General features: G+C 39.3%; 1 protein-coding gene across 1 annotated transcript; it reads right to left on the reverse strand.

Annotated features, from left to right (window-relative positions):
* Nucleotides 1-1,271: 1,271 nt before the first annotated feature.
* On the reverse strand, nucleotides 1,272-25,669 carry vwf (von Willebrand factor). Its single transcript, XM_055036817.1, has 53 exons — nucleotides 25,567-25,669; nucleotides 25,396-25,447; nucleotides 25,138-25,281; nucleotides 24,793-24,895; nucleotides 24,485-24,693; nucleotides 23,858-23,979; nucleotides 22,997-23,216; nucleotides 22,804-22,926; nucleotides 22,611-22,722; nucleotides 22,482-22,528; nucleotides 22,257-22,393; nucleotides 22,001-22,139; nucleotides 20,865-20,965; nucleotides 20,585-20,780; nucleotides 20,292-20,507; nucleotides 19,305-19,551; nucleotides 19,116-19,210; nucleotides 18,824-18,975; nucleotides 18,645-18,748; nucleotides 18,432-18,570; nucleotides 18,202-18,336; nucleotides 16,872-17,018; nucleotides 16,634-16,774; nucleotides 16,298-16,396; nucleotides 16,065-16,221; nucleotides 15,526-15,693; nucleotides 15,287-15,422; nucleotides 14,893-15,202; nucleotides 13,102-14,251; nucleotides 12,911-13,015; nucleotides 12,221-12,364; nucleotides 11,941-12,084; nucleotides 11,701-11,865; nucleotides 11,542-11,588; nucleotides 11,280-11,457; nucleotides 10,876-11,117; nucleotides 10,393-10,582; nucleotides 9,922-10,263; nucleotides 9,607-9,845; nucleotides 9,018-9,120; nucleotides 8,865-8,936; nucleotides 8,497-8,601; nucleotides 8,191-8,396; nucleotides 7,967-8,116; nucleotides 7,778-7,894; nucleotides 7,468-7,648; nucleotides 4,446-4,486; nucleotides 4,251-4,367; nucleotides 3,850-3,948; nucleotides 2,087-2,215; nucleotides 1,954-1,993; nucleotides 1,775-1,872; nucleotides 1,272-1,620 (listed from the first exon to the last, which is right to left on the reverse strand). The coding sequence occupies exons 1-53, from the start codon at nucleotides 25,570-25,572 to the stop codon at nucleotides 1,435-1,437; spliced, it is 8,547 nt and encodes a 2,848-aa protein (XP_054892792.1). The 5' UTR covers nucleotides 25,573-25,669; the 3' UTR covers nucleotides 1,272-1,434.
* Nucleotides 25,670-26,695: the final 1,026 nt, after the last annotated feature.

Below are 26,695 nucleotides of genomic sequence, written 5' to 3' on the forward strand. Positions count from 1 at the left end.
ACTGAGCCATGATGTGTGTGTGAAGCAGCAGGGAAAGAAGAGCTTATAGGTGATCAGACTCTACTTTCGCTTCCATATCTATCTATCTATCTATCTATCTATCTATCTATCTATCTATCTATCTATCTATCTATCTATCTATCTATCTATCTATCTATCTATCTATCTATCTATCTATCTATCTATCTATCTATCTATCTATCTATCTATCTATCTATCTATCTATCTATCTATCTATCTATCTATCTATCTATCTATCTATCTATCTATCTATCTATCTATCTATCTATCTATCTATCTATCTATCTATCTATCTATCTATCTATCTATATCATCAGTTCCATAAATTGTTAGTTCTGTTGCTAATAACTATTTTTACAGCCCCCTTTAACCAAAAGGTCAGCAGTTATTATTGTACTTCATTTAAGAAGGATAAAGAAAGGACTATTCCAACACAAGCCCACATCATTGTCCATCCTTTAATGTACTTAACAGGGGCCAGGAGTTGCTTTTCTACAGCCAGACTTTAATAGACTCATCTGTTTAAAGCATAGGGTTCAAGTAAAAGTCCAAGTAGGGCTCACCAAAACTCTTACATGTCCACATTTATGATGGTATGACCAACAAAGCTTTTGCTATGACAACTAGTTACCATTTGCTGTACTTTTCTAAATATTTCAGTGAGCGATAACACCGCTATTACATTTATTATAAAGCCTTTTACACAACTTCACCAGGATTTCTATTAAATGTGACTGGAACGTATAAGTTAAATATATTTGAATGAAAAAACTTCAGTTTAAAGATTGCAGTAAGCCTATACCACTTCTGTGTTGGGATGTTTATTTGACCAAATTAAAATAATCTTAAATACAAATAATACTAGAGGTAGGGCTGTACAGTAGCTTAGTTGGTTGCACTGTCATAGTCTGCAATATTAGCTTCTTTCTGCATGAAGTTTGCATGTTCTTCCATTCCACGTGTCGGCTTCGTCCCAAAGATACAGAAACATAGCTGTGTCATTACTCTGAATTTTTATTAGATTTTAATTTGTGTATGCATGTTGTTTTTCCTCTGTGTCTCTCTGTTCCCTTGTGGTGGAATAGCAACCAATCCAGAGAGTACAAAGTCTACTGCCCAATGACCCCTGGAGAATGGCACTATTACCCCTACAATCCTGCAAGGACAAAGGGGTAAAGTCAATGGATGGATGGTTGGTTGAAATATCACGCATCTCTAACTTATGTAATATCATAAAAACACCCAGCATGAACTTTTACAAACATATTTTAAAAACAAATCCACAATGCAACAAGCTAAACTTGCAGAAACTGTGAGGTTTGTTTTATTAGTATAGTATCTGTGTTTCTCGATGGGTACATTTTGCTTGGTTACACACAAAGCATCTACATTCAGCAAACTGTTATTGTCTCTCTAATTGCAATGTTTGGAGACGCAGTCGCATGTCGTTACAGACTGGACAGTGTGGTGGCTGCGTGTGCCATTGGCGCACAAGACGGGCACGCTGAGAGGCTCTGTCTTCACGGCGGCACAACACACACACTCCTGCTCTACGGCAGCACTCTGCAGGGAGTACATAGACTTGCTGCGACATTTGCCCTGAAAGACAGACAGACAGATAAACAGGATTGACTCATGCATAAGCACCACGGGCCAGATTGAACAGGTGGGAGAACGAAGGAAAAAAAACAAACTTTAAAGGCCAAACCAAGGGCAGAGTGGCAGAGTGTTAAATCTGTCTATCGTGTCTCACCTCACAGTAGTGCAGCTCAATCTGTTGCTCTGATTGGCAGTCATCCACTTTGACATAGTTGAGTGTTCCCGCCGTCCTGCGGCACTCTGGCTCATTACCTGTGCACATGTATTTTTTTTTTAAAATCTTATTATTCAAATTTTCTCATAATAATCCAGTCTTGAAAAAGAATCACTTACAAGTCTCACAGCAAGTTTTACCAATTTGGCTGACTTTGCCCTGTCAAAGACAACACACAAGTAAAACATTTGAATGTAACTTAGTGTTGAGAAAGAAAGAGTAATTGTGTAATTAAAGGTCATGGAGCTGTACCCCTTGATCTAGGCAGGCTTGGCGGTTAAAAGGAGGGCAGGTGGTCTGTTTGGTCTGCAGGACAAGATCTCCTCTGCTGTTCACATCACAAGCATACAAGAAACAGCCATCCTCATGGGTTGAGTTGACCTGATAAGTTTATTACAGATGTATATAAGATCAGGCGTTTTGATTCATGTCCTTTCCTATAAACAGTTCATGTGCTTGTTGCCTACACCCCTAAGGTTGTTTTATGTCTTTAAATTTATGTGAAGAAGGAAAGGAAGGTGGCTTGCAGGAGAAGCCACAGTGGAATGAAAAAAGTATTTGCTCCCCTACATATTCCTTTGTTTTTAGCTTTTCTGTGAGAATTAAATATTTCAAATCATCTAAACAAATTTTATTGTCAGAAATAGTAAAGTCTGTAAAGCAAACAGAAAAAAGCAGTCAACATAGGACAATTTTTGTTACACTCAGGGTAAAAGCTGTTTAAACCAACCTGCCCCTAATTATGTAGTGTAATAAGTTCTTTGTCACTCATACCAGAAGAATTTTGGCCAACTCTTCTATGCAGTATTGTCTTATTTTATCCAAACTGAAGCTTCTTTTCTTTTTTTTTTTTCTTGAACAGCTTGTTTAGAAATCCCACATCTCAGTCGGACTTGAATCCGGGTCACTCCAAAATCTTCATGTTGTTTGCTTGCTGATGTGCTTTGGGTCATTGCGATGTCCTGATCCTTAAGACAAGCCTGTTACAGGACTGGACATTCTCTTTCGGAATTTTTTAATTTTTCCAATAACGCAAGTAGACTCTGCCCTGAAGAAGCAAGTCATCCCCCTTTTCATACGTAGATTCAGATTTGGAAGTTTGGCTGTTTTTGCTACTTTGACCTCTATGATGTACCAAACAGTCAGTTTCCTGTCCCATTCTGGTGCATTATGACAGGAAGAAGATCAGGAGGTGTAAACATCTCCACATCTGATTTATGATTGAGCAAAGACAAACCTTCACTGATTTTCCTGTTTGTTTATTTTTTCCCCGACAATAAAATAATTTCTATTGTAAATGTAAAACTTAACAGATAAAAAGGCTGTAGAACATTAATAGGGGTTGTTGAACTACTTTTAGTTGCAATGTGGTTATGGTGGAAGTTGTAAAACTGATGCAGACAGTAAATAATGTCAAGGAGGTGAACATTAAAAGTCAGTAAATATAAATCAAATAAAGAGCACAATTCTGCAGGGCAGAGGAAATGTGCACAACAAATTGTGAAGCTGAGATATGGAGCTCTGGGAATAAAAATTTAGGAAATCATAATGGACAAACGACTACAGCACTGTAATAAATTTTAAGCCCTTTAACTTATAAACAAAAGTAAAAAAGCTGTCTTAAAAATATGAGTGAATTCAGCTTTCAGACATGAGTTAAATCCCTACTGACAAGCTTAAAACAGTCAGGAGAACAGCCTACATCTGTAAGTTCAACTTGGAAAACACATAAACCTGCTTTGAGTAAACAACTCATTATAGCAAGTTAAGTTGGAGAGATTAAGTAGGTACATTTGACCTATGGGGACTGTCAGTTTTACTGTTATCTCTCTTTCATTCTCCTCTTCAACTTGTTTTTCCAGGTGTGAGTGACAAAGAAGTGGGGAAAAACATCCAAATTGAAAATGTATTAAAGCAAAAGGTTTTAACAAACAAAACTTTATCTAAACATTTTTTTGTTTATTATATACTATGCAGTGCATATATTGACACCATCTTCTCCGTATAATACCCACTTGCAGACTGGTAAGTTTTCCATCTGGCTTCTGTATGAAGCAGGAAGTGGCAACACAGCGCCCACAGCAACTGTCTTCCTCCTTCTGCATTGCGTATCCCTTGTGAAAAAATAAATAAATATAAAATGTTAGTTGTTATTTTAATGACATCACACTGCAATTTGTGTAATTTAAAAAAAAGATAGATCTTTGATTTATTTTCTGTCAATATATCATGATCTGAGTGAATCATAAAACAATGTTAAGGGCAGCCTCTGTTTAATGAGGAGCAGAGAGGAAATGTAGCCAGAGTCTAAAAGCACCTCTTATGAAAGCAATGGACATTTGAGTTTATTAATAAGTTATGTAGAGGACGGGAAAGAGTGATGGTCAAAATGGAAAATGATGACGTAAGGAGTTACCCTGGGGCAGGATGGACAGCTGGTTCGCTTGCACGACAATTTGTATTTCTTCACTGCTCCGTTCTCCACTGTGCACTCACAGTGTGTGCACATATCCACCATCACTCTTTCGCCTGCCTTTATAAATACACATATAGTATTTAAAACTAGAGTACAGAAAGCGCTGTCCACATTTCATTGCTGTGGATGACTTACCCCTATCACAGTGTGATTGAGAACACAGGCATCCATTGGTGCTGGTGAGAGAAGAGCAGTAATGCATATTTCTTTCAGTTCTCTGAATGTTATGTCAACTCTGTCAATTCATAAGGAGTCTAAGTTACCTAACTTGATCCGTAAAAGCTATTTAAGAGGTCAAATCAGGATAACTGGCTTTAAGAATGGAGCAATGAAACGGAGACATCTGCAGGACACCGCATGCCACTGCAATTTAACCAGGCGAGTTTCAGTAAATTAAATATTTTGAGAAGATATCTAAGACCATTTACATTTTTAACATGCATTAATTAAAAATAACTTTAATTAATTTAGTGACTTGAAAATTATAACCAAATATATATATCTTAAGCAAGATGACAAAAAACAGCGAATTTGATGTGCAATTTACTCTGCTTTTACACCCAAGGTACATAAATTTAATGAGCATAACCTTAATTTTCAATCCCACTATTAATATACTAAAATTCCTGCTTTCCAGATAAACCTTATTAAATAGCACATTTTTTAACATAGATTGTCTGAACATGCTACAATCCCCTTTCACAATCATATAAACAAAAAGACTTTTGTTTACTGATAAACATGTATGTATGCTGTTCCATTAGATCTGGTTTAGAACTTATAGTAATTCAGAAAAAGAGCATTACACCATTATTCAGACAGGTGCTAGTAGTGTGATGATCTGAGGCAGTCTTATTGTTTCATGACTTAAACCACTTGCCGTATTTTAAGGAGGCATGAATTCTGCTTTCTTTTAGAAAATCTTAAAAGAGAATGTAAGGCTATGAGTTAGGACTTTAAGCTCAAACGAAACTAAGAGACAATAATCCAAAGCACACCAGAAGGATACCTCTGAATAAAAAAATAAGGTTTTATTATGTTGTTGTTAAAGTCTGAATTCAAATCCTGCTAACTTTCTGAGAAATGACTTTTAACAGACCACGAAAGATCCAACACCCTTCAATGTTTCTCAATTGAAAAGTAATATTGCAAAGTAGAGTTCTTCCTCAGGAATAACTATTGCCAGTTAACTCAATTGCTTGATTGCACGTGTGGCTGCCAAGGTTTATACAAGCACTACTTATGTTAAACTGGCCATTACTTTTTTCACTGCACTGTAATTTTAAATCTAGTATGGAAAACAAGGCATTTTAAGTAATTGGGGCCTATTCAGAGGGTTAATGTGTAATATCGCGAAATAATTTGCCTCTCTTAACCACTATTGGAGCTTTGAATGAACACTCGCTTTGGACCCACAATGAATCATCGAATAGGGTGGGCCATGAAGGACACACCAGACTCATCCTTCAAATCTTTTGAAAAGGAGGATACATTTGAAGGCCGCATTTGAAGGAGTCTTCAAATTCGGACAGGCCTTGTTGCCGCTCTATGAAGTAATCGGCCTACAAATCCGGCCATCGAAGGATGCAGTCTTTGAATTCCAGGTTCACCTCGATGCAGCAAACAGAAAGAGGCAGGGATGGACCACTGTCAGTCTCATACCTTATTTGGAAATGGGACCATTGCACTTCGGAAGTGAAGGTTGCGCTATTTTCTATATTATCTGCTGCCTCCCGTTTTTATTTCCTTTTGAAATTTGTGATACATTTTCACCTTTAGGAAGGATTTTCTCTCTTGGCATGTATTTGAACTTCTCTCTTTTGTTTTCTTCAGCACAGTTCAGTTTTTAATGAGTTCTGTAGCTTTTGCTCCTTAGTCACATCTTTTTGGCCTCTAGTGGCATCTGTTATTTAGTAATGTAATACAACAAGATTACTGAATCAGAATACAACAGTTACATGAAGAAACAAAAATTACTAATAAAAACACTAATGAGGTCATTTACAGAGCAGCATTTCAAAAGAGCTTATGTTTTATAAACAATAATATTACTTCTTTTGAATTTGGTGTTAAGAAGCCAGTATTTTATTCTGGTAATGAACTGCCAAAAATGTATAAATCAGATTTTTAGTTTTGTATTGAATGTTTGTTTGATATATTCAGCAACTATAACAAAAAAGAAGTAACTTTTCTGAAGAAATCACTAACAGCAAAATTCTTGTTATAAGATGAAAAGTATTTCAAAAGAGAATTTGAACAATAACAATACTTGTTGTTAATCTGTTGCTAAGAAATTAGCACGTTTTCTGGTAACCAAATGCTACAATTTTAACATCTGATTTTTACTTTTGCAAATTTACAAACTGTAAATTTCTTGTTTCTAAGCAGATAAGCAGTATTTCAAAAGAGCTCATGTTTTACAAACAGTAATATTACTTATTAATTTGGTGTTAAGAAACACAAATTTTATTCTGGTAAAGAACTGCTATGAAGTAGAAATCAGATTTTTAGTTATGGTTAAATGTCTGTTTTATAATATATTCACTAACTATGACAAAAACAAAAAATTACTTTTCTGAAAAGTCCACTAACGGCACAAATCTTGTTATAAGATAAGTAGTATTTCAAAAGAGAAGAAGAAGAGAAATATTGTTATTTTTGAACAATAACAATATTTGTTGTTCATCTGTTGCTAAGAGATGGCCGCCCTTCCTGGTAAAATCAGAATTTTTATTTTTGCTAAATTTACCAACTGTAAATTTCTTATGACAAAGCAGATAAGCAGTATTTCAATATAGCTTTTGTTTTATAAGCAATAATGAATTTGGTGGTAAGAAATGTAAAAGTCAACATCAGAAGGCAGTGCATTAACATTAGCACAAACATTAGCAATGCACTCACTGCCCACATTAGCATTAACTTTTCCCCTAAAATAAGCTTTTTAGCTATTGTGTTTATCAGCCACTTTTAGCACAATGAATGGAGGAAGTCAATGTAAGACAATATGCTAGTTATACCTCACATGCCACTGGCAGCATTTAACATCAGTTTACATCAGCTACACAAGTCATTCATTTGCAGTTTCACAGATGATCAGAGTTCTAACTCATATTTTTTGCCAATGTTTCCCTGTATGCGTGCGCGTGTGTGTGTTTACCACAGTGGCAACGGGGGCAGCAGTCCTGAGTGTCACAGCGAAGCTCACTTCCCAGCAGACAGCTTGTGGTCTCCATACTGCCACAGCTGACATTGGTTGTAGAGATAAACACCTCGTCTTTCACTTTCTTACACTCATGTTCCACACATTTATTATGTGCAGACAGCCACCTCTCACCCACCTACAGACAGAGGAAGTGAAGCAAACCAATCATAATATTCTGCATTATATTTGGGGGGAAACCACTGATTCTTTTCAGTAGAAAGACAAGGAAGCAAAGTTTTTTAAAGTATTTAAACAACCTTCATACCCTTCTGAGCTTTCCTCCAGTGACTGTGTCCCCTCGCATTGCTCCCTCAGTCTCTATGCAACTGGCTGGTGTACAGTCTCCACAGCAACTCCCTTTTCTCTCAGTGTATGTAGATCCCTTAAATGTATTAAACATTTTTAGAAAACATTCATTAACTGTGCATATTTTTCACACTTAGTGTTCCCTGACCACAGGACAGTTCCGATTGCAGACTGGTGGGCTGCACTGGGCGACATGGAGCGATGTGTCTCTGTCCTGCAGCTCTGTGCATCTACACTTCTCGCATCCTTCCTCCCACTCGCTGCCCACTGGGTGAACCACTCCACCAACCACACACACCTGGAGGCACACATTGGCCACACAGAAAATGAATCCTCCAGCGTGTCCGGGAGAGCCACATTCAGACAACTCACCTTGTCAGGTTGGCAGAGGATTTCTGTGCAACCGCAGTCATTGGTAAAAGATGATGTGACAAACCCGGTAGGGCAGGAATGGGTGGAGTTCTGGCAGTTACATGTACATTCAAAGGAGTCACAGCACTTTGTCTTTTTTGTGGACAGCTGGCGGTGGGCTGGACAGTCAGGAGGGTCTTGTTGGGAACACTCTTCCTTTTTGCACACTAGATCAGAGAGAGGAAAGAGTGGCATAGCAAAAAAATTCCACCGAGAGTGCCATCTGTTCAATGCTTGCATGTGCTATAAAAGAGACCATCAGCCTACCACACTCATGAATAGGCTGGCATTCGCCGGGGTTTTTCAGAACCACTGTTTGACCGTCCTCACAGCGAGGGACATCAGGCAGATCACAGCTCACCAGATCACACACTGAGGTCACAAGGTGAGACTGAGGTCAGCAGTTAATACATTTGTCAAAACCATATTATTTATGGGGTATTCCATAATTAATTCATCATTAAATATTAGTTGGTCTAGAAAGGTCTTAATATCCATGCTCTTCACAGAAGAGTTTGATATTTTGAGGATACCATTTCTGTTTTCAAAAGTGTATCTGCGCTACTTCTCTTATTTTGAAACATCCCATGCTGAAATAAAAACATATTTTTATATACATGAATATGCATGCATACCGCATTCGTACTCAGGGCAGCATTTGGATTCTTTCTTCTCCTGTAGGATCTCACAAGGTCCGCACACTGGAGCTGAACACACAGCCATGCTAATTAAAAAAGCTGACAAAAGTTTAGCTGATGAAGCAAGTGGAAATAAAAGTAAATAAGAACCTTTGACATCATTGCATGGCCTGGCAGTGCAGTTGATATGTTGCTGGTCCAAACACATGCAAATCAAACACGGGTTGTCATCTGGCACCCAACTTTGCATATGCTGTTTAAACAGAGGGAAAGCATGTTTTTCTTCCATTTAGAAATAAACAGCAGAGGGCAGTAGGATCACACATTTGGGATGTGAACTTTGCTGTAACAATACCTAATGTTCCAGCGGTGCAAAAATATTATGACAAGATACAATTACAGTATTATGGGTGAATATTGTGGTTACTATATCTATTGCAATCAAACAAATGTTTGTTGATTGTTATCTTCAGAACTCTTCAATCAGAACACTTCCTTGTTTCAATCTTTTTAACCCACCTGCACATTCCTTCAGGTTTTGAACAAGAAAGACAGCTATTTTCATCCAACTAGGCAATCATGCTTTTTCCTACCTTAGTTTGAGCTTTCCTTTACAACTATGATATTGCACAGATTAAACCAGGGATTCCAATGATCACTAAATATTTCGTCCAGTTTTACCATATCTTAACGATGTCTGATTTTTCTTGGGCTTTCAGTCATATCCTTCATGTATCACCTCATATGTGTGTCCTTGATGATCCACACACTGTCTGCATGATTCTGGAGAGATGCATTTTCCATGATTCAAAACCTTCCCTCCAGTGCAGAAGCAGCCCTCAGTAGGTGTCTCCATACACGATGACTCGTTGTGCCGCGTAGTCGACCAGTCGCCTGGCAAATTCTGTATGCTGCCACAGTCCTCCACACATCCTGTCCGACATGCATCATACTCCATAGAGTTTGGACAATGCAGTGCTGCGTCGCACAACAGAAGAAGGAGTTAGGATCCACCTCCAAAGGTTAAGATGTTTGTAGTAAACTAAGGACTTACGGCAAAGATGGGGGCTCCTCCAATCCACACACACACCACTTTGTCTACAGAGGCGTGCATAGGCTGATATTAGCTCACACACATCTGACTCATCACACGCCTGTTCCTCACACTTGATGAGGAAAACCTGGACAGCAATATAGGCGTGGCATTTTTCAAACACCTCAGAACGTAAGGCTTGACATCCCATCGCTACTCCAGACACGCACACTGCCTTCCGTTTGGGCAAACACACACCACCATCTGCGGCCACAGTCCAGTCTGAGATGAAGGCCGGCTGGTTGGTGGTTGTGCTGCCATTACGGAAAGACAGGACATTAACCTTCGCCTCCCCACATGCACCTGTGAGAAAGGTACAGACAACACAGCTCAAAAGTAACACGGCCAAAACCAAAAGGGACAGGAAGAGACACTTTTCGCTTCCAATAGTTTGCATAAAGCTGTGAGCAAATGGCTCGCCGGTTCTGTTACCGCAGAGTCCAGCAGTGTGCCCACTGGTTTCCGAACTGAGCAAGGTGATGGTAAATTCATTGCTCTGAGGGGTAAAAGTCAAAACATAGCCTTGATCTGATTTCAGCTGCAGCATCACTCCTCCGTAGCGTACCACCTCCAGACCAGAATGTCGCCAAGGCAAGGCAAGCTCTTCTCGACCAATCATGGCCTGTTTGTGGAGAGAGCAAATAAAAGCTTTTGGATGAAGTGCAAACATTTTGATAAACTACAAAAAGTCATTATTTTCTTGAAGTAAGAATCAATAACGCAGATTGATTCTGTATTGTCAATGCATGGTTTTGAAAGCTATGCATCTTTTTCCATTTTCTACATAATTATACATTCCTTTGACTATGCAACACATATACATAAATAAAATTAAGGTTCTGTTTTAAATTGAAAATAATTGAGAAATAGAATTGTTCTAACTATTGTATTTCAAACACATACTGTACAGATTACCGTAATGTCATCCTTCAGCAGCAGTGTGTATGGTCCATGGGTCACCTCCATGGATTTCATGCAGATCTGGCTGTATTTTGTTGAGTCTTGACAAGGTCCAGTGTGAAGTTTGACCTCTGAGCCTTCACTGTTGCCTTTACTGATCGTTAGAAGTGTATAGGAGCACAATCCCTCTTCTTCCAACCTGAGAGCCAGGCCATCGAACCTCACTACGTGGTTGGTGGAGCTGCCCATACATATGCCTATATACACACACAAGGAAAAGGGGGAAGAAGGAGTCAAATATATGGTCCATTTTGGCATGGGATGGTTGCCCTTTTTATTAACAGTTAGCAGGTGGGAAATAATGTGCTTGTTATACACAGAGGCAAAATAACAAAGTGAAAGTTCTTTATTACACATACAAGGACATTCCCAGCGGCAGCCGCAGGCCTCCTCCACTCTGACTGGGGGCATGTGGTTTCTGCATGCTGGCGGCTCCAGTCTATCACAGCTGATTTTGTGATTCTGAACTGTCACCGCTCCACTGGGGTGGCACAAGAGAGAATGGCAGCCATCGTCAAGCAGCCATGATTCACCAGGCTGCAACAAACATACGACTGATTACAGAAATGATTACAAGTAATTGTAAATTGGCTTTGAAAATGATCCAGCCATATTACAAACCTTCCTCTCATTTCCGTTGTCATCAACACACACTCCTGGTGGACCAGCTAAAAATAACCAAGCACGCATTTTTATTACTGCCTTCAGTTATTACTATAATCTAAAATGCAGACTTATTTTCTACTAAGAAGAAAAAAACTGTTCATGCTTGGTGGGCACCTCTGCAGATTCTCTCCATGTAGCTTTTGTCCAGAGTTAAAAATATTCTTAACTGGTCCATGTTGTTTAGATGCAGAGTATTGTCTTGGTTGCCGTGATGACCGAGTACACTAAGCTCATTGCTGTCATAGTTTGGTCCAACTCCAATGGGGAACACTGACACACCTGGAAAGTGACTCCAAGCAGTGAGACTTTGTCATGTCAGAAAGATTTTAATTGTTTTAATAGTACCCAGATTACCTGCTGCAAGAGCCTCATTAGCTGCCTCTTTAAGATCATCAGCTGATTTTTCTGTCATCACCATCACGACTACCTTCGGGACACCTACTCTCCCACCGCTGACAGATGAGATGGATGCCTGCACAGCGAATTTTACAGCTGACCCTGCAAATGGAAGGAACAGTTAGTGTATGTCCAGCTTGACCTGTTTCCAGTCACCTCCAAAACCCTCAGATGCCAAACAATGGTTCCACGAGGAAACTGATGTCCTCATGACTGCACAGAGGTTGATGTTAATTACCTAATGCAGGAGCTCCAGCGGTCCTGGTTGGGATGCTTTCCACCTGCTTGAGAAGGTCTGACTTGCTTTGATGACTGGTCCACTTGAACTCAGCTGTGTTTATGTCTCCGTACTGAATTAAGCTGACCTGAGTGCCACCTGGTCCTGCGCATGGAAAAAAACAGTGAGACGTTTACATAATTGCCCTTTTTTTGTTTAAACTCAATACCATTTGCTCCTAAGTACTAAAATAGTTGGACTATATTCAATCATGATAAATAAATTGAGCAAATTAACTCAATAAACAATAAATAAAAGGAATAAGATAAAGCATAGGATTCCATGTGTGTTTATTACAATTGTAGATGTAATATTATTTACCCAGAATATGTCAATTATAATTGAAGAACTGTGTATGTATAATTTAATAATAATGTTTGGCATCCTGGAAATACATACCTCTTCATAAATTTTCAACTACTGAAAATAGTTTTGAAAGTAATTTCCTTTCACAATTTGTTCAATAAAAAAACTTGCTATTCATAATTACAAACATACAGTAAAGTTATTTATTGTTTCTGGAGATGATTTAACCTGTGAATTTTAAGTAATCGGATGTTTTAAAATGTCTCTAAAGAGGAGAAACTTTTATAACAGACTGTTATGATAACAGTTATCTCTGTAAGTACTGAAGGAACGCGTCACACCCACCTATATCAGCATTACTAATGAAAGTCCTGACAAAGGTCTTCATGTCCTCAAACTGCTCTCCGGCCTTTAACAGGAACATAACATCAAGAGGCTTCTTGCATGGCACTGTGTGATGATACATTGTTATGTTAATGTGGCTGACAGACCTCTACTGGAAAGATACTTGAAAACTAGTCCGTTTATGATACAACCTGTGAGTGGCAGAGTGGAGTGAGTTGGGATGATGAGGGGTGGCAACGTAGGAGAGAGGGGCCTGACTGTGGTCTGTGTGATGTTGACCACACGATGGACTAGAGACGTCAAACGGCCGTAGTCCTCAACCATCATTGGACGCTGAGGGTGGCTGAATTGCATCAAATCCGTTTCATGCACCTTTGGTCCAACACCGATGGGATAGACACGTGTTTGGGCGCTTGTAGTTGATGGACGTGTCACTGTATCAGTGGGGGGATTTTCAGTCACAAGAAAGACGAGTTGAGGTGGGGAGGGGACATGAGGAGGATGAACTGTAGCCATTTTCTGAAGAGTCATAGTGACAGCTGCTCCGGTGTTTGTCTTGCTTCCTCCTCTCCAACGAATCTGCCGCAGTCGTTGCAACAGGTGCTCTCTCTGCTGCCTCAGCTCCCAGCGGCTGATTTCCACAGTGACTGTTACAGAGTACTGGATCACTGTGATGCGGATAAATTCTTCCTTTTCTGTCAACTGAGAGATGACTTCCTCCAGAAATATTAGAGACTTATTGAAGTTGCCCTCACCAACAGAATCAGAACCTTCTATGATGAATGTCACATCTGTGGCTGGAGGGTAGTATGGTGGTATTGTGGCGGTAGGAGACAGGCCAGAGGGTGCAGTGGATGCCAGAGTGCTGGGTACATGTTGAGCAGGTGTTGTTTTCATATAAGACACAGGGGAAGTGGTGGGAGAGGCCTGACGGGCTTTACTTGGTGTAGGTTTTGATGTCTCTGGTTCCATCCCCAAGGTGCAAAGGTAATCTGTTAACTCCAGTAGACGATCAGACAGTTCACCTGTGCTGCTCAGCACATAGGCCCTGTTGTCTGGGTTGGCCTTGGTGATGTCATTAATCTGACCCATGTTGACACCAGGACCAAGCGCCACTGTCAAGGTGGTGATGGCTTTCTTACGGAGCATCTTCACGATGGCACGGACGGGTCGAGGGTTACCACTAGCGGTCAGGATAATTGCTACACGGCCAGCATTGTCACGCTTGTTCTTGTCATAGATGTTAATGGCAAGATACTTGACAGCTTCATCCAAGAACGCTACATCTCCCCCTGTGTAATGAAGCTCATGCACAGTCTTCTTAAACAGCCATTTCTGAACCTATGGGTTTCAAAAAGCATAAGAAACAAGCATAAGGCAGACAGGTCTGAATGTTTCATATGTCATTCTATTGAAAAGTATCTTTATATACTGTGCCTTCATCTCTTGAGGATGTGGCTCCTCTAATGTATTGTGTAGTTATACTTGTTGCTTGTGCTGCTTTGTCTATCACACTTCTTTCTTCTAAAACAAACTTTTCAGATGTTTTGTGAACAGCCAGCTTGTTTGGTTATAACCCTTGGTGCATCGCATCACTACCCAGGGACAGCACAGGCTCCCATAACCATCAAGCCATAACCATCAAAATGGATAGAAGTAGACACTTGTGAGTAAAATCCATGAGCTTTATGTTTTGAATTGAAATACTGAACTGAATAAAACCTTTCTTTAATATTTTAATTTGAGAAGATTCATCTGTATTTGTTGGAAACATAACTCTTAGTGTTAGCAATTGAAATTGATTTTAACACTTTTTGTTGGCTTTTTGATTTTGGGTTACAAGTTCATCTTTTTAACATGTTAACATGTTAAAGTGATAATAGCTATGCCAGTAGGTGTAAAAATTAAGCTGTTTTGCTTTTGTTTTATTCTGTATTCCTAAAGCCATCAGTGATTCACATGGTCAATATTTGCTACTGTACCTGCAGGTCATATGTTTTAACTCCAGAGTGGTAAAGCAGCACTGTGGCTCTAGTGTGAGCTGAGCCCATACGGAAACGTTCAACCACTCCGACTATGAATTCCTTGGTGGCTTGAAATTCATCTTCAGTCAGTGCTTCTGATCCATCCAGTAGGAAAGCCAGATCCATTGCACGGTCACACATGCCCTCAGGCATCAAGGTGGTGAAAGGCATCGTGGTAAAAGTGCCGTAACTCGGTGTTGGTATGGGAGTGGACAGCATGTTGAGGGAGGCGCAGTCTTCACAGCTTAGAGTGTTGTTCTCACAGTGGCTTTTATAGGAAAAAATAGATTGACTTTAAATGAAGCACACTTTGGTTCCATTTTATAAAACTATTTGCTATTCTGTACATTACCATATTTTGCATTGTGTTGGGTCGTCATGATTCAGGATGACCTTGTTCCCATGGGAAATCCTCTGACCCTCGTGGATACAAACCTGACACTGAGAGGGATCTACGCATTGCATTGCCACCTCATCAAGAATTTGACCTAAACAGATTAAGTTTAGACTGACACTAAATCACACTATCGTTATCGTTACAATATCATTGTATGTTTGATTGTAAAATAGTTGTATGTTGTGTCTTGGCACCTGGTGGGCAGTAAGCGTGGCAGCCTTCCACACACGTCAGTGAACAGTGGAGGGGATCAGGATGCTGGCAGGTAATTGGACAGGCAGGTCCGCAGGTGTTATACCTCCACTGGCACAACTCCTCCGCTGTACCTGCGACCTTAGGGTTCAGCTCTTCACAGCTCATAGCTAGGATTTAGTGAAACAACTTTAGTTCAACACCTTCATTTTAGTGAAGGTGTTGATTCTAAATTTGATGTTCAAAAAGACAAGATTCTAAATTTGATGTTCTTAGTCTAAAGAAAATCAGTCAAAACAAACTTTGAGATCTGTTTTGCAGATTGACTGAAATCAGAAAAAATAAGAAAATCACCTAAAAAAACATATACAAATGCAATTATATTGACAAAGATGACACAAATAAAAAGTAGTAGAAATAAAAAAAATGTCCAAAAGATTCTATTCAGCTTATCCAATCTCTTACCAGCTTCTATTAGAAACCTCTATAAAAAAAAAAAAATGAGGACATGTATTATCAGTTTGATAATACTTTCACTCACGGCAAAGTTCATTGGATCTCCACATGACAAACACTCCCTTCTCTGAACAAGCCTGCGCGTAAGCAGCAATGGCGTCACAGAAACATGCACAATCCCCCACAGACGTACATGAGCATGCTGCCTCAACACACATCTCTACATACGCCTCTGCATCCACCTGGAGACAACAGAATGAACATTAGAGGAAGGAAGTGTTAATAATGAGCAACTTTGGAGCTATTACTTTCACATACCTGGCTGTTGCATTCTTTGAAGAGCGGACCAGTAATCACACGACATGATTGCTCCACTGTAACCAACTTTACAATGTTGTCACTGCAAGGAGCAAGCATCTGAATATCCAAGAGGAAACATACATCAGCAGCATGTATTACTTTGTTTATTAATTGTATTCATTGACCGATAGAAGGGAATACTTGAAGTTTTGCAATGTAACAGCAAGTATCTTGGGAAGCTCATTTGCTTTCAACCAGAAATAATTTAGGTTTATTTAGATGTATTGTCAATCATTGAGTTATTAACATACAGACTGTACATGTGCAGAAATAGTGTAAACCCCTCAGCATTACCTCAGTTACATCAGCACAGCTTGGAATGACTTTCCAGGAATTGCCAAAGTGTGAGGCATCCACCTCCAGCTGGTTGTTACTGCTCATCAAATCATTGTTGACATTTCCATCAAAATTCCCACACAGACCACAGACCCGGCCCTTCACATGATAAAGTAATCATGACAAAGAAAATTGTATGAATTAAACAGATGAGAGTAAATCAGTTCAAACTGAAGTTAGACTAATGCAGTAGTACCCGGTAGGAAGCTGAGATGTGAACAAGGAGGCGAGTTCCTCTGTCCCAGCTGAGGGAGATGTGTTTCCCCAACATGACGGTATAAAACTGACCAGATCTGACAATCTGCACTTGGGAACTTTGCAGCACAGGCCTCTTCATCGTCACCTGGATGGATGCATAGAGGACACACAAAGGTCATGTCTGAGGCACTTTGGTTAGGATATTTGCAAAGGGGCTGAAGAAAATTAAAGTATAGGAATCTATTTAATGTTATGAATAAATATATTGAAAAGTAAGCAAAAGGTTTGATATTGTGAGGTGGATCTGAATGTAGTGGGTTTTGCACATTGTAAGATTTGTATTTTTTGCAGTGCCCTGTCAAAGTGCTCATACCTGTAGAACAAAAAAGCACTTATTTTTCTATCATTAAAACACATATTCACTTGGATTTCACTGGGAATGTTTTGCAGTTGAACAACTTAAAGTGACACTAGACTGTAGCGAAAATAAAACAGAAAATAAAACAGTACATATGGTACAAGCTACAACCGAGCTTTTAAGCTTACATGCAAAATGGAAAATGTGGCCAAATCTAGCATTGCACATCACCTTGAATGCATCATTTACACAGTGAAACATGGTGGCAGCAACAGACTGTGGTTTGGTTTTCCAAATGACTCCAAACAGACTCCCAGAGATACTATGAGGACATGTTGGAAATGTCAAACTCTAGTTCAACGTTTCACAACTTTCAAATCTATCCCTGTTCCAACACACCTGAGTCAAATGGGTGTACTGCCTCCTCAGCATGCAGGTAAGTACTACAGAGTCTTGCCAATGGTCAAAAGACACATTGGTCCATAATGCAACATTTTTCTGAGTTTTATTTATATTTATTTGTTTACCATGACTGATTTTCCATTTATTTTGTAACCAAGCTCTACTTTACATTAATCAATCACTTTAAATCTACATTTATGTGATTAAATATGAAAAGGTGTGTGAGTTCTGGAAACTTCTGCAAAACATTCCATGAAATTCTTGACATAAAGAGACTTAAAAATTTATGGGAAATATAAATGAAGAAAATGAATAAATAATAATAATAATAATAATAATAATAATAATAATAATAATAATAATAATAATAATAATAACCTTTATTTAGCCAGGTTTCTCCCATTGAAATCAAAAGATTTCTTTTACAAAAGAGACTTGGCCAAGACAGGCAGCTTACAGAGAGAGGAAAAGAAGACACAATTCGACTTTTTTCCAGGTCACAGTTAATACCGCCCTAAATAATAATATCTATTAGTAGGTTTAACAGTTTGGACTATTTGTGTGTTACCTCTCCATCCTGCATTACAATCAAGCCGCCATGGTAGAAGATAGAGACAGCTTTTGCACAGCGATGCCCGACAATTCCACACGCCTCATTCTCCACCAGCACTCTGAACGAGCCTTCGTCTGCGTGGCACATATCCTGTTCATAGTATAGGTGGAGAAAACACACTGATCAATACAAATTTACTAAGATCCAGCTTACAGCAATCTGGAGTGGGACTCTTTGCATTATACCTGAACCAGGACATATTGGCATAGGCCAGGAAAGGAGTACTTAAGGCCATCAAATGTGATGTAATGCCCCTCCCCCATGGTGCGGCACACACCATCACACAGCTTCTGTGTGCAGCGCCACTTCCTGTTCTCACACACACTGGAAAATATAGGAGAAACATGTCAAGCAAACTGCTTAAGGTTTTCCTTGTTATTTACCAATTGTCATTATACCAGGTGTTGCAGTCAACGGTGATACTCTGTCCTGCGGAGTACGGCCTGTTGTTATGGTAACAGGGACACTGCGCTGGTTGGATGCAGTCTCTGCTGTGGCGTACCTGAAATCAATCCATCAGTCAATCTCTTTGCTCAGTTTAAGTGTTTAACCAACAAAAAGCAAACACAACACTTACTGTGCCGGGTGGACAGAGGCAGCCAGGGAAGCAGGCAAGACTCACACATGGCAGGTCCAAATTCTGGCAGGTCCTGGCACACTCCAATCCCCTTTCACCTGAACTACACTCTGCACGAACAAGGGGAGGAGGGCACTGGGCTGACCGTCGCTCTGCAAACAAAAGTTCATTATATAGACCAAATAATTCTCAATTTTGAGGAAAAAATAAAATAGTGACGCCCAAAAACATGTTGACTAATAGAGAAGTGCATGACTATAAGTAGCAAAAACAGAAGAATATAAGAGAGTACCTCTTGATGGCACTGTGTCATCATCATAGAAGAGGTCAGAAAGAAATGATGTAATCTCTGAGGAGCTGCACTGCATGGCTCCATTCTCACAGTAGCTGCAAGGTCAAATATAAACAACTATTATTATAATGCGTTAGAATCATGCATCTTCTCAGATCATTTTCTACAACTGCAGATGGAGTCACATACCAAATGCTGTTGTGATCAGCATAGACGTCACTGGGCTTATACAGCTGTCCATCGTGGAGGCAGGGGCACATGTCCGCAGTCACACACTCACCAGAGGGGCTCAGGTATTTCCCAGCTGGACAGAAACAGCCCTCCTCACACACTCTCTCCCCCTCACAGCCAGGCTCAGCGCCCGAGAGAGAGCGGCATGTCCGCTCACATGTACTTCCACAGGCCTCGTACACCTGACCGCCAGGACATTCCATCTCTGAGAACATCAAATCAAAAGGAAATTTACAATTCTTGGTTAGTTTACGTTTTTCCCCATCTCCTTTTTAACACAAGAGTTTTAACAGTGAAAGAACCATTACAAGTTTGTTGATTTTTATGTAAAAGTTGTTCACAAATTCACTGTACACACTGACTATTAATGTGTCACAATGTCTTAATCTTGCATGGATGCATGTACATGTATTGACTGATGAAAATTCATCTTTAAAATCAGCCAAACTCCAGAGAAGTTGTAATAGCTGAGTTAGTCAGTCGGGCGTCTTTTGATCATAGATTGTAATACAGTTTAAGCTTGTGGTAGCTTCCTTTGATCAACTTCATGACAACATAAACAAACACGGTTGTTGGTGACAAAAGAGATGAAGTTTGTGAATGAGTAACGTATTTCAGATGAACATTCAGATCTTAGACTCCATGAAAATGTGGCTGAAGAACCTATTAGGACCTATAAGTTAGACTATTTGACTACAAATAATATTTGTTTTTAGAAAAAAGGATTTTTGCATTTGCAAAAAGGTAAGTCAACTTCAAACACAGAGAGATTAAAATGTATTTTGTGGCTGTATGACTTCTAAGAATTAAGCAACATAGATACATGACAGTGTCAAAAACATTGCTCTTTCAGTTTCAGAAAGGATCCAAAGCAAGCATTACATCAAATGTTTGTCTTAGAGACAACTTTGAATAACTGGAAACTGAATTCAAAATGAAAGTTACCACAGAGTGAATGGGATCTCCAGTTGAGGAGTACTCCTTTTGCAGAGCAGGCTGCTCCATAAGCAGACAGAGCCGAGCAGAGGCACTGCTCACCGTCTCCACAGGCGCACACATCATACCGACAAAACCGCTGGAATGGAGCAGGATTCACCAGAAAATGGCACGAGCTGAACACATCTGACATGATCACTGCACACGTCTCTTCTGCATAACGCACTGGAAGGGCCAGATGAACATATGTTGATATTTGTTATTTTTAAAACAACGGGATTCAATGGATGCGCAGATGATACCTCTTTTGGGATTTGTTGCACATGGATCAGTGTCATGCTTGTGAGTGGATTCACAATCGCCATTGATCCTCCAGGCCTGCCCAAAAGCTTGGGGACTTGCTTCAACCAGTCCAGAACCAGACAGGAAGTCATCGCCATGGTTTGCATTGTAGTTCCCACACAGACCACATGTCTGCCCTGCCCATCGTGGCCCCAGCTGGGAAAGGTTTACAGGATTCAGTACTGTTGGCTATTTGAAACGTTACAACAGCATTATCACTGAAAACATCTATAATCCAACCTTCAGAAGAACACGACCCCGACCGTCCCAGTCCAATCGAAGGTCATCACCAAACCTCACTCGAACAGAAGACTGCGACGATCTCGCAATATGCAGATGGCCTGTAAGATTGCATACATAACAAAGTGTAAATGTGAACTCAAAATAAATGTAGGCCTTCAGCTTTGGGAGAACTAATGTTACTCCTAAAGCTCGTCCCAGAGTGAAAAAAAAATCCCCATATATCTGAAACATATTGATTAGCAATAACACAGAATATATACACCTTCTACAAAATGCAAATGTGTGACAAATCAGAATGAAAAGCAAAAAAATACATTGGGTAACATATATGCTGAAATGAGTGCAATTTGCTTTTACATTGAGAATGAGTGATATATTACAAAAAGTAAATAAAAAATAGGTTGTCTGATTTTGATTTGACCTGTAAAATCAAGCTTAAGTAGTGGAACCTGTCTGACAAAATTAGGTAGACTAAAATTTCTCTAGAAGCTACACATATAATGTCTTGATTAAAAAACAAACAAACAAAAACAGATGGTAAACAGTCACCACCTAACACACTAGAAAAAGTTACAAAGCCATTTCAAAGGCTCTCGGACTCAAGTGAACCACAGTGAGATCCGCTGTATAGATAGGAAACATTTGTGAGCTTTCTGACGGCTGGCCAATTAAACTTATTCCAGAAATACATTAATGACTCATCCAGAAAGACCTTAGTTAAAGTCAACATTTCTGATTCAGTTTTAAGAAAGACATTAGATGTAAAGTGACACCAACAAAAGCACATAGAGTGCTTGGCCACATAAAGTGCTTGACCACAGGCACTTTATGTACTTGTGGCCAAGCAAATACAGTGAGAAAGTAATTACTTTCTTACATAGGAGCAGGTTAGGTTTGGAGCTACTCCTTCATTAAACAAAAAACACTGATTTAAACAGCATTTTGTATTTACTCAGAGAATCTTTGTTTTATTTATTGATTTTTATTTATGATGATCTGAATCATTTAAGTTTGACAGAAAATAATAATCAGAAGAAATTTGTAATTGGGCAAATGTTTGATCACACCACACTACAGCATGCTTTGATTGATTGTGAAATGCAGTTCTCCACCCACATACCAAAAATACACACCATGATTCATTGGTGTCTGGATGTCTATACTGTTGACAGACACAACTCCTCCATGCTTCAGCTTCACTGTCATGTTCTCCAGAAAGGGCAGACTGAGTGTCACTGAGCGTGTGCACACAGCATCCTGATCATCTGCACACTGGAACATAAAGCAACCAAAAAATGTTTCAAACTATTCAAACCTGTTTTTGTCAGGTGAATGTTGCATTACAGCTAAAAAAAAAAAATCAAATAAAAACGTAAAATCAAGAATTACCTGCACATTCTCAATGATGACAGAAAACCCGTTATTTGTGCAATCCTTTGCCAGGAGATACTGACAGTGACCAGTGAAGGTGAAAAACTTGTTGTCAAAAGACTTGAAGTGAGACTGCCCAACAACTAAACACTCACCTACACAAAAAAGGAGATTTAACACCTGAAATTGGCTCCACAGAATGTCAACAACATACTTGAATGTGGTGCTGGACATGTGTCTCACCGGGGCAGCCTTCATTGGTACATTCCCAGGACCCGTGGCGGCACACACTAGAGTGGCAGATAAGATATTTGAGTAAAGGATAATTTGGATGCCTTACATGCATATCTGTGCGTGCTTACTGCTCCTCACCATGTATTACAGTCCTGAGAAATGGTAGATCCTGGGGGGAAATGTCGCCCCATGTGTGTGCAGGAACATTGAGATACCTCCACACAGCGATTCCCATCCAAAACCTTTCCAGCTGAAACACATGTACAAGTCATGTTCCTGCTGGCAACACTACAGCTGGGGTAAGAGTTATATTTAGTCAGTGAAAGCTTACTGGGGCATGTACAGCCATCCACACATTCCTCCTTGCAGACCTCCTGTATGTTGAGACTGTGGCAGGTTGTAGAACAGGGTTTGGTGCATTCACTGTACTGCATACCAATTGGACACTTGGGAACTGCAAAAGCACATGGTATGTTTTACTTTACAAACTTTTTTATTGCTTTTTTCAGATTTAACAAACTTACAGCACCGGCTCTCTTCCACCCAGCCGTGCAGGAGCACCCCATGAGCATGGCATGTGCGAGCGTATTCCAGTAAGAAAGGACAGGAGCAGTCTTCTGGGTTTTTCTGGTCACAGTAGCAGGCCTCTGCCTGACACAGAGACAGGAACGCATCGGGAGAGACCAGGTGGGAGCAGTGGAGAAAGACACTAGAGGTCTGCAGCACGCTGCAGCTGGTCAATACCTGCACAAATAGACATGCAAATGATCAACTCTTTCTGTTTGAATGGAAAAACTACACGTACCATTTATGTTTTAGGCTTCATGCAATTAAGGCTTTCATTTACCAATTTATTTGTTACATTAGTTATTAACAAAATCTTGTCTTTTTTATCTTCGGTTGAAATGGTACATTCTCTGTAAGGCCAAAAATACAAACATAAGATGTATCCTTATAATGTAGGGATATCATAACAATGTTTGAGTGAAATTATTCTAATGAAATGAGTGACTTGAGTGAAATGATCTACTTCACAAATCAGATGTTAGATAATTACATTGTACTGAACACTGTTAGTCCATTATCATCATTTATTTAAACTCCATTTAAAACACAATCAGTCATTTTCTTCAAAATGACTTATCATGTGTGGTTAGTAATGATAATGATTTGTCAGTCGGGATCTTACAAGTAAAAGTCAGCTCATTTCTTCTGAAGTGATGTACACTTTATGAATGTTGCAATAGAGGAAGGGATTTAGAAAGGGAAAGACATAATCATGTGGGGAAGTTCAGATGGTGTTAGACTTTCCTGTTGTCTTTCCACATTCCTCTTGACATCAAGATTTAGTTTAATATTCTCAGAACTGCTCATGTTTGTGTTACCGCTGCAGTTCCCTTTGTACTGTTACAGGATTGGGTGGGATCCGAGACGCGTCGACAAGCCTGGTCAGCTCCCTTCATAGCCCAGGAGTTTGCAAAATCATAACTGTCCTCTGTCAGAAATCCTGAAAGCACACAAACATGAAAAATGACACTCATAAGAGCTGACAGATTCTCCTTAATCTCATCCTACCACAAATGTCTTTGCTTGCTTTAACCCTGTTATCTTTTCCTGTACTCAGTGGCTACTCTTCCTGTTGCTGAGTTCTGGTGACTCAAATCATTTCCTAAATTCCAGTGATATTGAACTCTTTCTTGTTCAGCTCCAAAACTCCCTGACATACAGGTGACTTCCAATTAAATATCATCAAAAAAGAGACTCTATAATGAATACATTTATTATAGATAGTGATATATTTTATGGATTTATTTAGTTAATTGTTTAACTGCTTTTGTTTGCAGCTCATGAAAACCCAGATTCCACTTCTCCTAATTTCAAACTATTACATGAAACAAAATTTATACCATCCATTCATCCATTCATTTTCTTACTCCCTTGTCCCTGGTGGGGTTAGGAGGGATCCTGGTGCCTATCTCCAGTGAACGTTTCGGGCGTTTCGATGCACCTACCCTCCTGAGCAGTGTATTCATCAGATGGGATTGCATTAAAGTTGCCGCAGAGACCGCAGGTGCGATTGGAGTGGAGTTTGGTCAGAGTCACGGCGATATTGGCCGCATTATCAATGGTGACAGCGAAGCCAAACTCTTCACTCCAGAGTTTATAAAACCCAAGCTCTGAGCCCACAAACACAGCATGAGATGCATAGGGAAGAGACAGTCTGTGAAAAGGAAAATTTATTTGAAGCTGTTATTTCTGTCAGTATCAATGATTTGATGATTTTTTTTGTGTGTGTGTTTTAGCTTTATTATTTTTTCACCTTTTTCCTCCTTGTGAAAGCTGCCCATTTACAGATAGGTGCAACTCGAAGGCATCCCCCAGAAACAATGTTATTCCTGTTCTTTTGCCATTGTGAAAATCACCTAGAGCGATCCAAAGCATATGTTTACATCAATGATACAGCTACTTCTGCATAAAAAGAATGACATTGGAATTTAAAGCTAATAATGAGGGTTCCTAAATAAAAAAAATACCATACATTCTGTATCAAGTAATGTTTAATATAGCACTTGCTATCAGTTAAACAGGAAATGAATGTTAAATTTTAGTGGAAAGCCATTAAACTTAACAGTTAACTTAAATAAATTGTCTTCATGTTACTCACCCAGCAGAGTGAAGGAGTGATAGTTGCAGTCCCCAGCCAGAAGGTAGCTGCAATCTCCTGGAAACTCATATATAATCCCATCAAAGGTGTGAATATGATGTTGTCCGAAAAGACTGCATCTCCCAGTTATGCTTGCCACACAAGCTGGACACAATAATATCCAATGAGTATGAAAATAGCAATGTGCAACATTAAATGCAGGCTATTTTATAGAAAGTGAGAGTTAACAGAAATGTAAAACTTGATATATACACACACCAGTAAGCTGGAGGAAAACAAAAAGTCCTTGCAGATGCCTCTTCATGTGCAACTGAATTAAAAACATAAAAGTAACTATCACAGTTATTTACATTATTGGCATTCCTTAATTATTAACAAATATGCAGGTTTGTTTAACAAGCTCTTCCTCAATTCTCAAACTAGTCCTACCTCCATTGTTCCAGATGCCAGAAAGGGAAAACAAAATTCAGAACAAGGGGGGAAAAAATACACATTCAGATGTTACATAGTCAAGCGATACTGTGATGGTCAAGAACTGGTTTGGTGGGAAAGATTTGCAGCTATTGTAGGAGATTTGTTTTATAACATAGACTGTACCCCCGCCCCGCTCTTGTGGAGTTTCCCTGAAGGCCACTCCCCTCACCAGGTTATGTCAAAAAGGAATAGCATTCTGTCTGCAATGTGGTGCCTGCAGACTGACACCATCAAATAAACTCAGCAAGACAATGCCAGGATATGCCTACTGATCGCCGGGCTGAGTGATTAGTCCACACATAACGTATCTGTGCCAGCGCCAACCCAAACAATAATAGTGGAAAACACTCTCACCAGAGATATCTCACGCAATAACACTGCGTCTGCAGTGCTCCATGCTTGGACACTTTAGTGGATTGCACCAAAATCTCACATGAACACTGAGAACAAGTGTTGATAAAAGCTCTCAGGTCAAACGGTTGGCAATTGTGTAGAATTTAGATAAAGAAGGGGAAACTAAATATTCATTTCTGCCAAAAAGTCTCTCAAATGTAACTAAATCCATTGTGTGATCCATGATTGCTGAACTTTCTGTTTTTTATTGTTTTGCAGGACCTTATACAAACTTGACTTTGTTACATTTGGTTTAATTTAGTGACTCACTGATGTTGACATATGTTTCATACTATGTAAATGCTTCTTATGTCTGAGCATTTACATAGGAATTAAATGTTCAGTAAGTAAATAAGTAAATGAGATTCAATTGTTTGATTTGAATAAGTAAATCTTGAATGATTATAAAAACAACAACAAAATTTATTATAAGATATAGTCACCATTCAATGACTAACATTGCCTACGTATTCGTATTTGGTGTTACCTTTGTCGTGATGTCACAACATCATTGCATTTCATGAAAAACATTTACCCATTCATACATCAATTGACAATCTGAGAGTTAAGTTTCAAAGCTCTTTGAGTGCTAATTATTGATTAGGATAATTAGAACATGAGTCATGCCACAAGTTTCATTTTTGGCTTCAAACATCAGTATCTATGAGTTGTGTACTTTTTCATCAGCACA

Source organism: Poeciliopsis prolifica, unplaced genomic scaffold (assembly GCF_027474105.1).
Source record: "Poeciliopsis prolifica strain line A6 unplaced genomic scaffold, Auburn_PproV2 SCAFFOLD001, whole genome shotgun sequence".
NCBI lineage: Eukaryota > Metazoa > Chordata > Actinopteri > Cyprinodontiformes > Poeciliidae > Poeciliopsis > Poeciliopsis prolifica.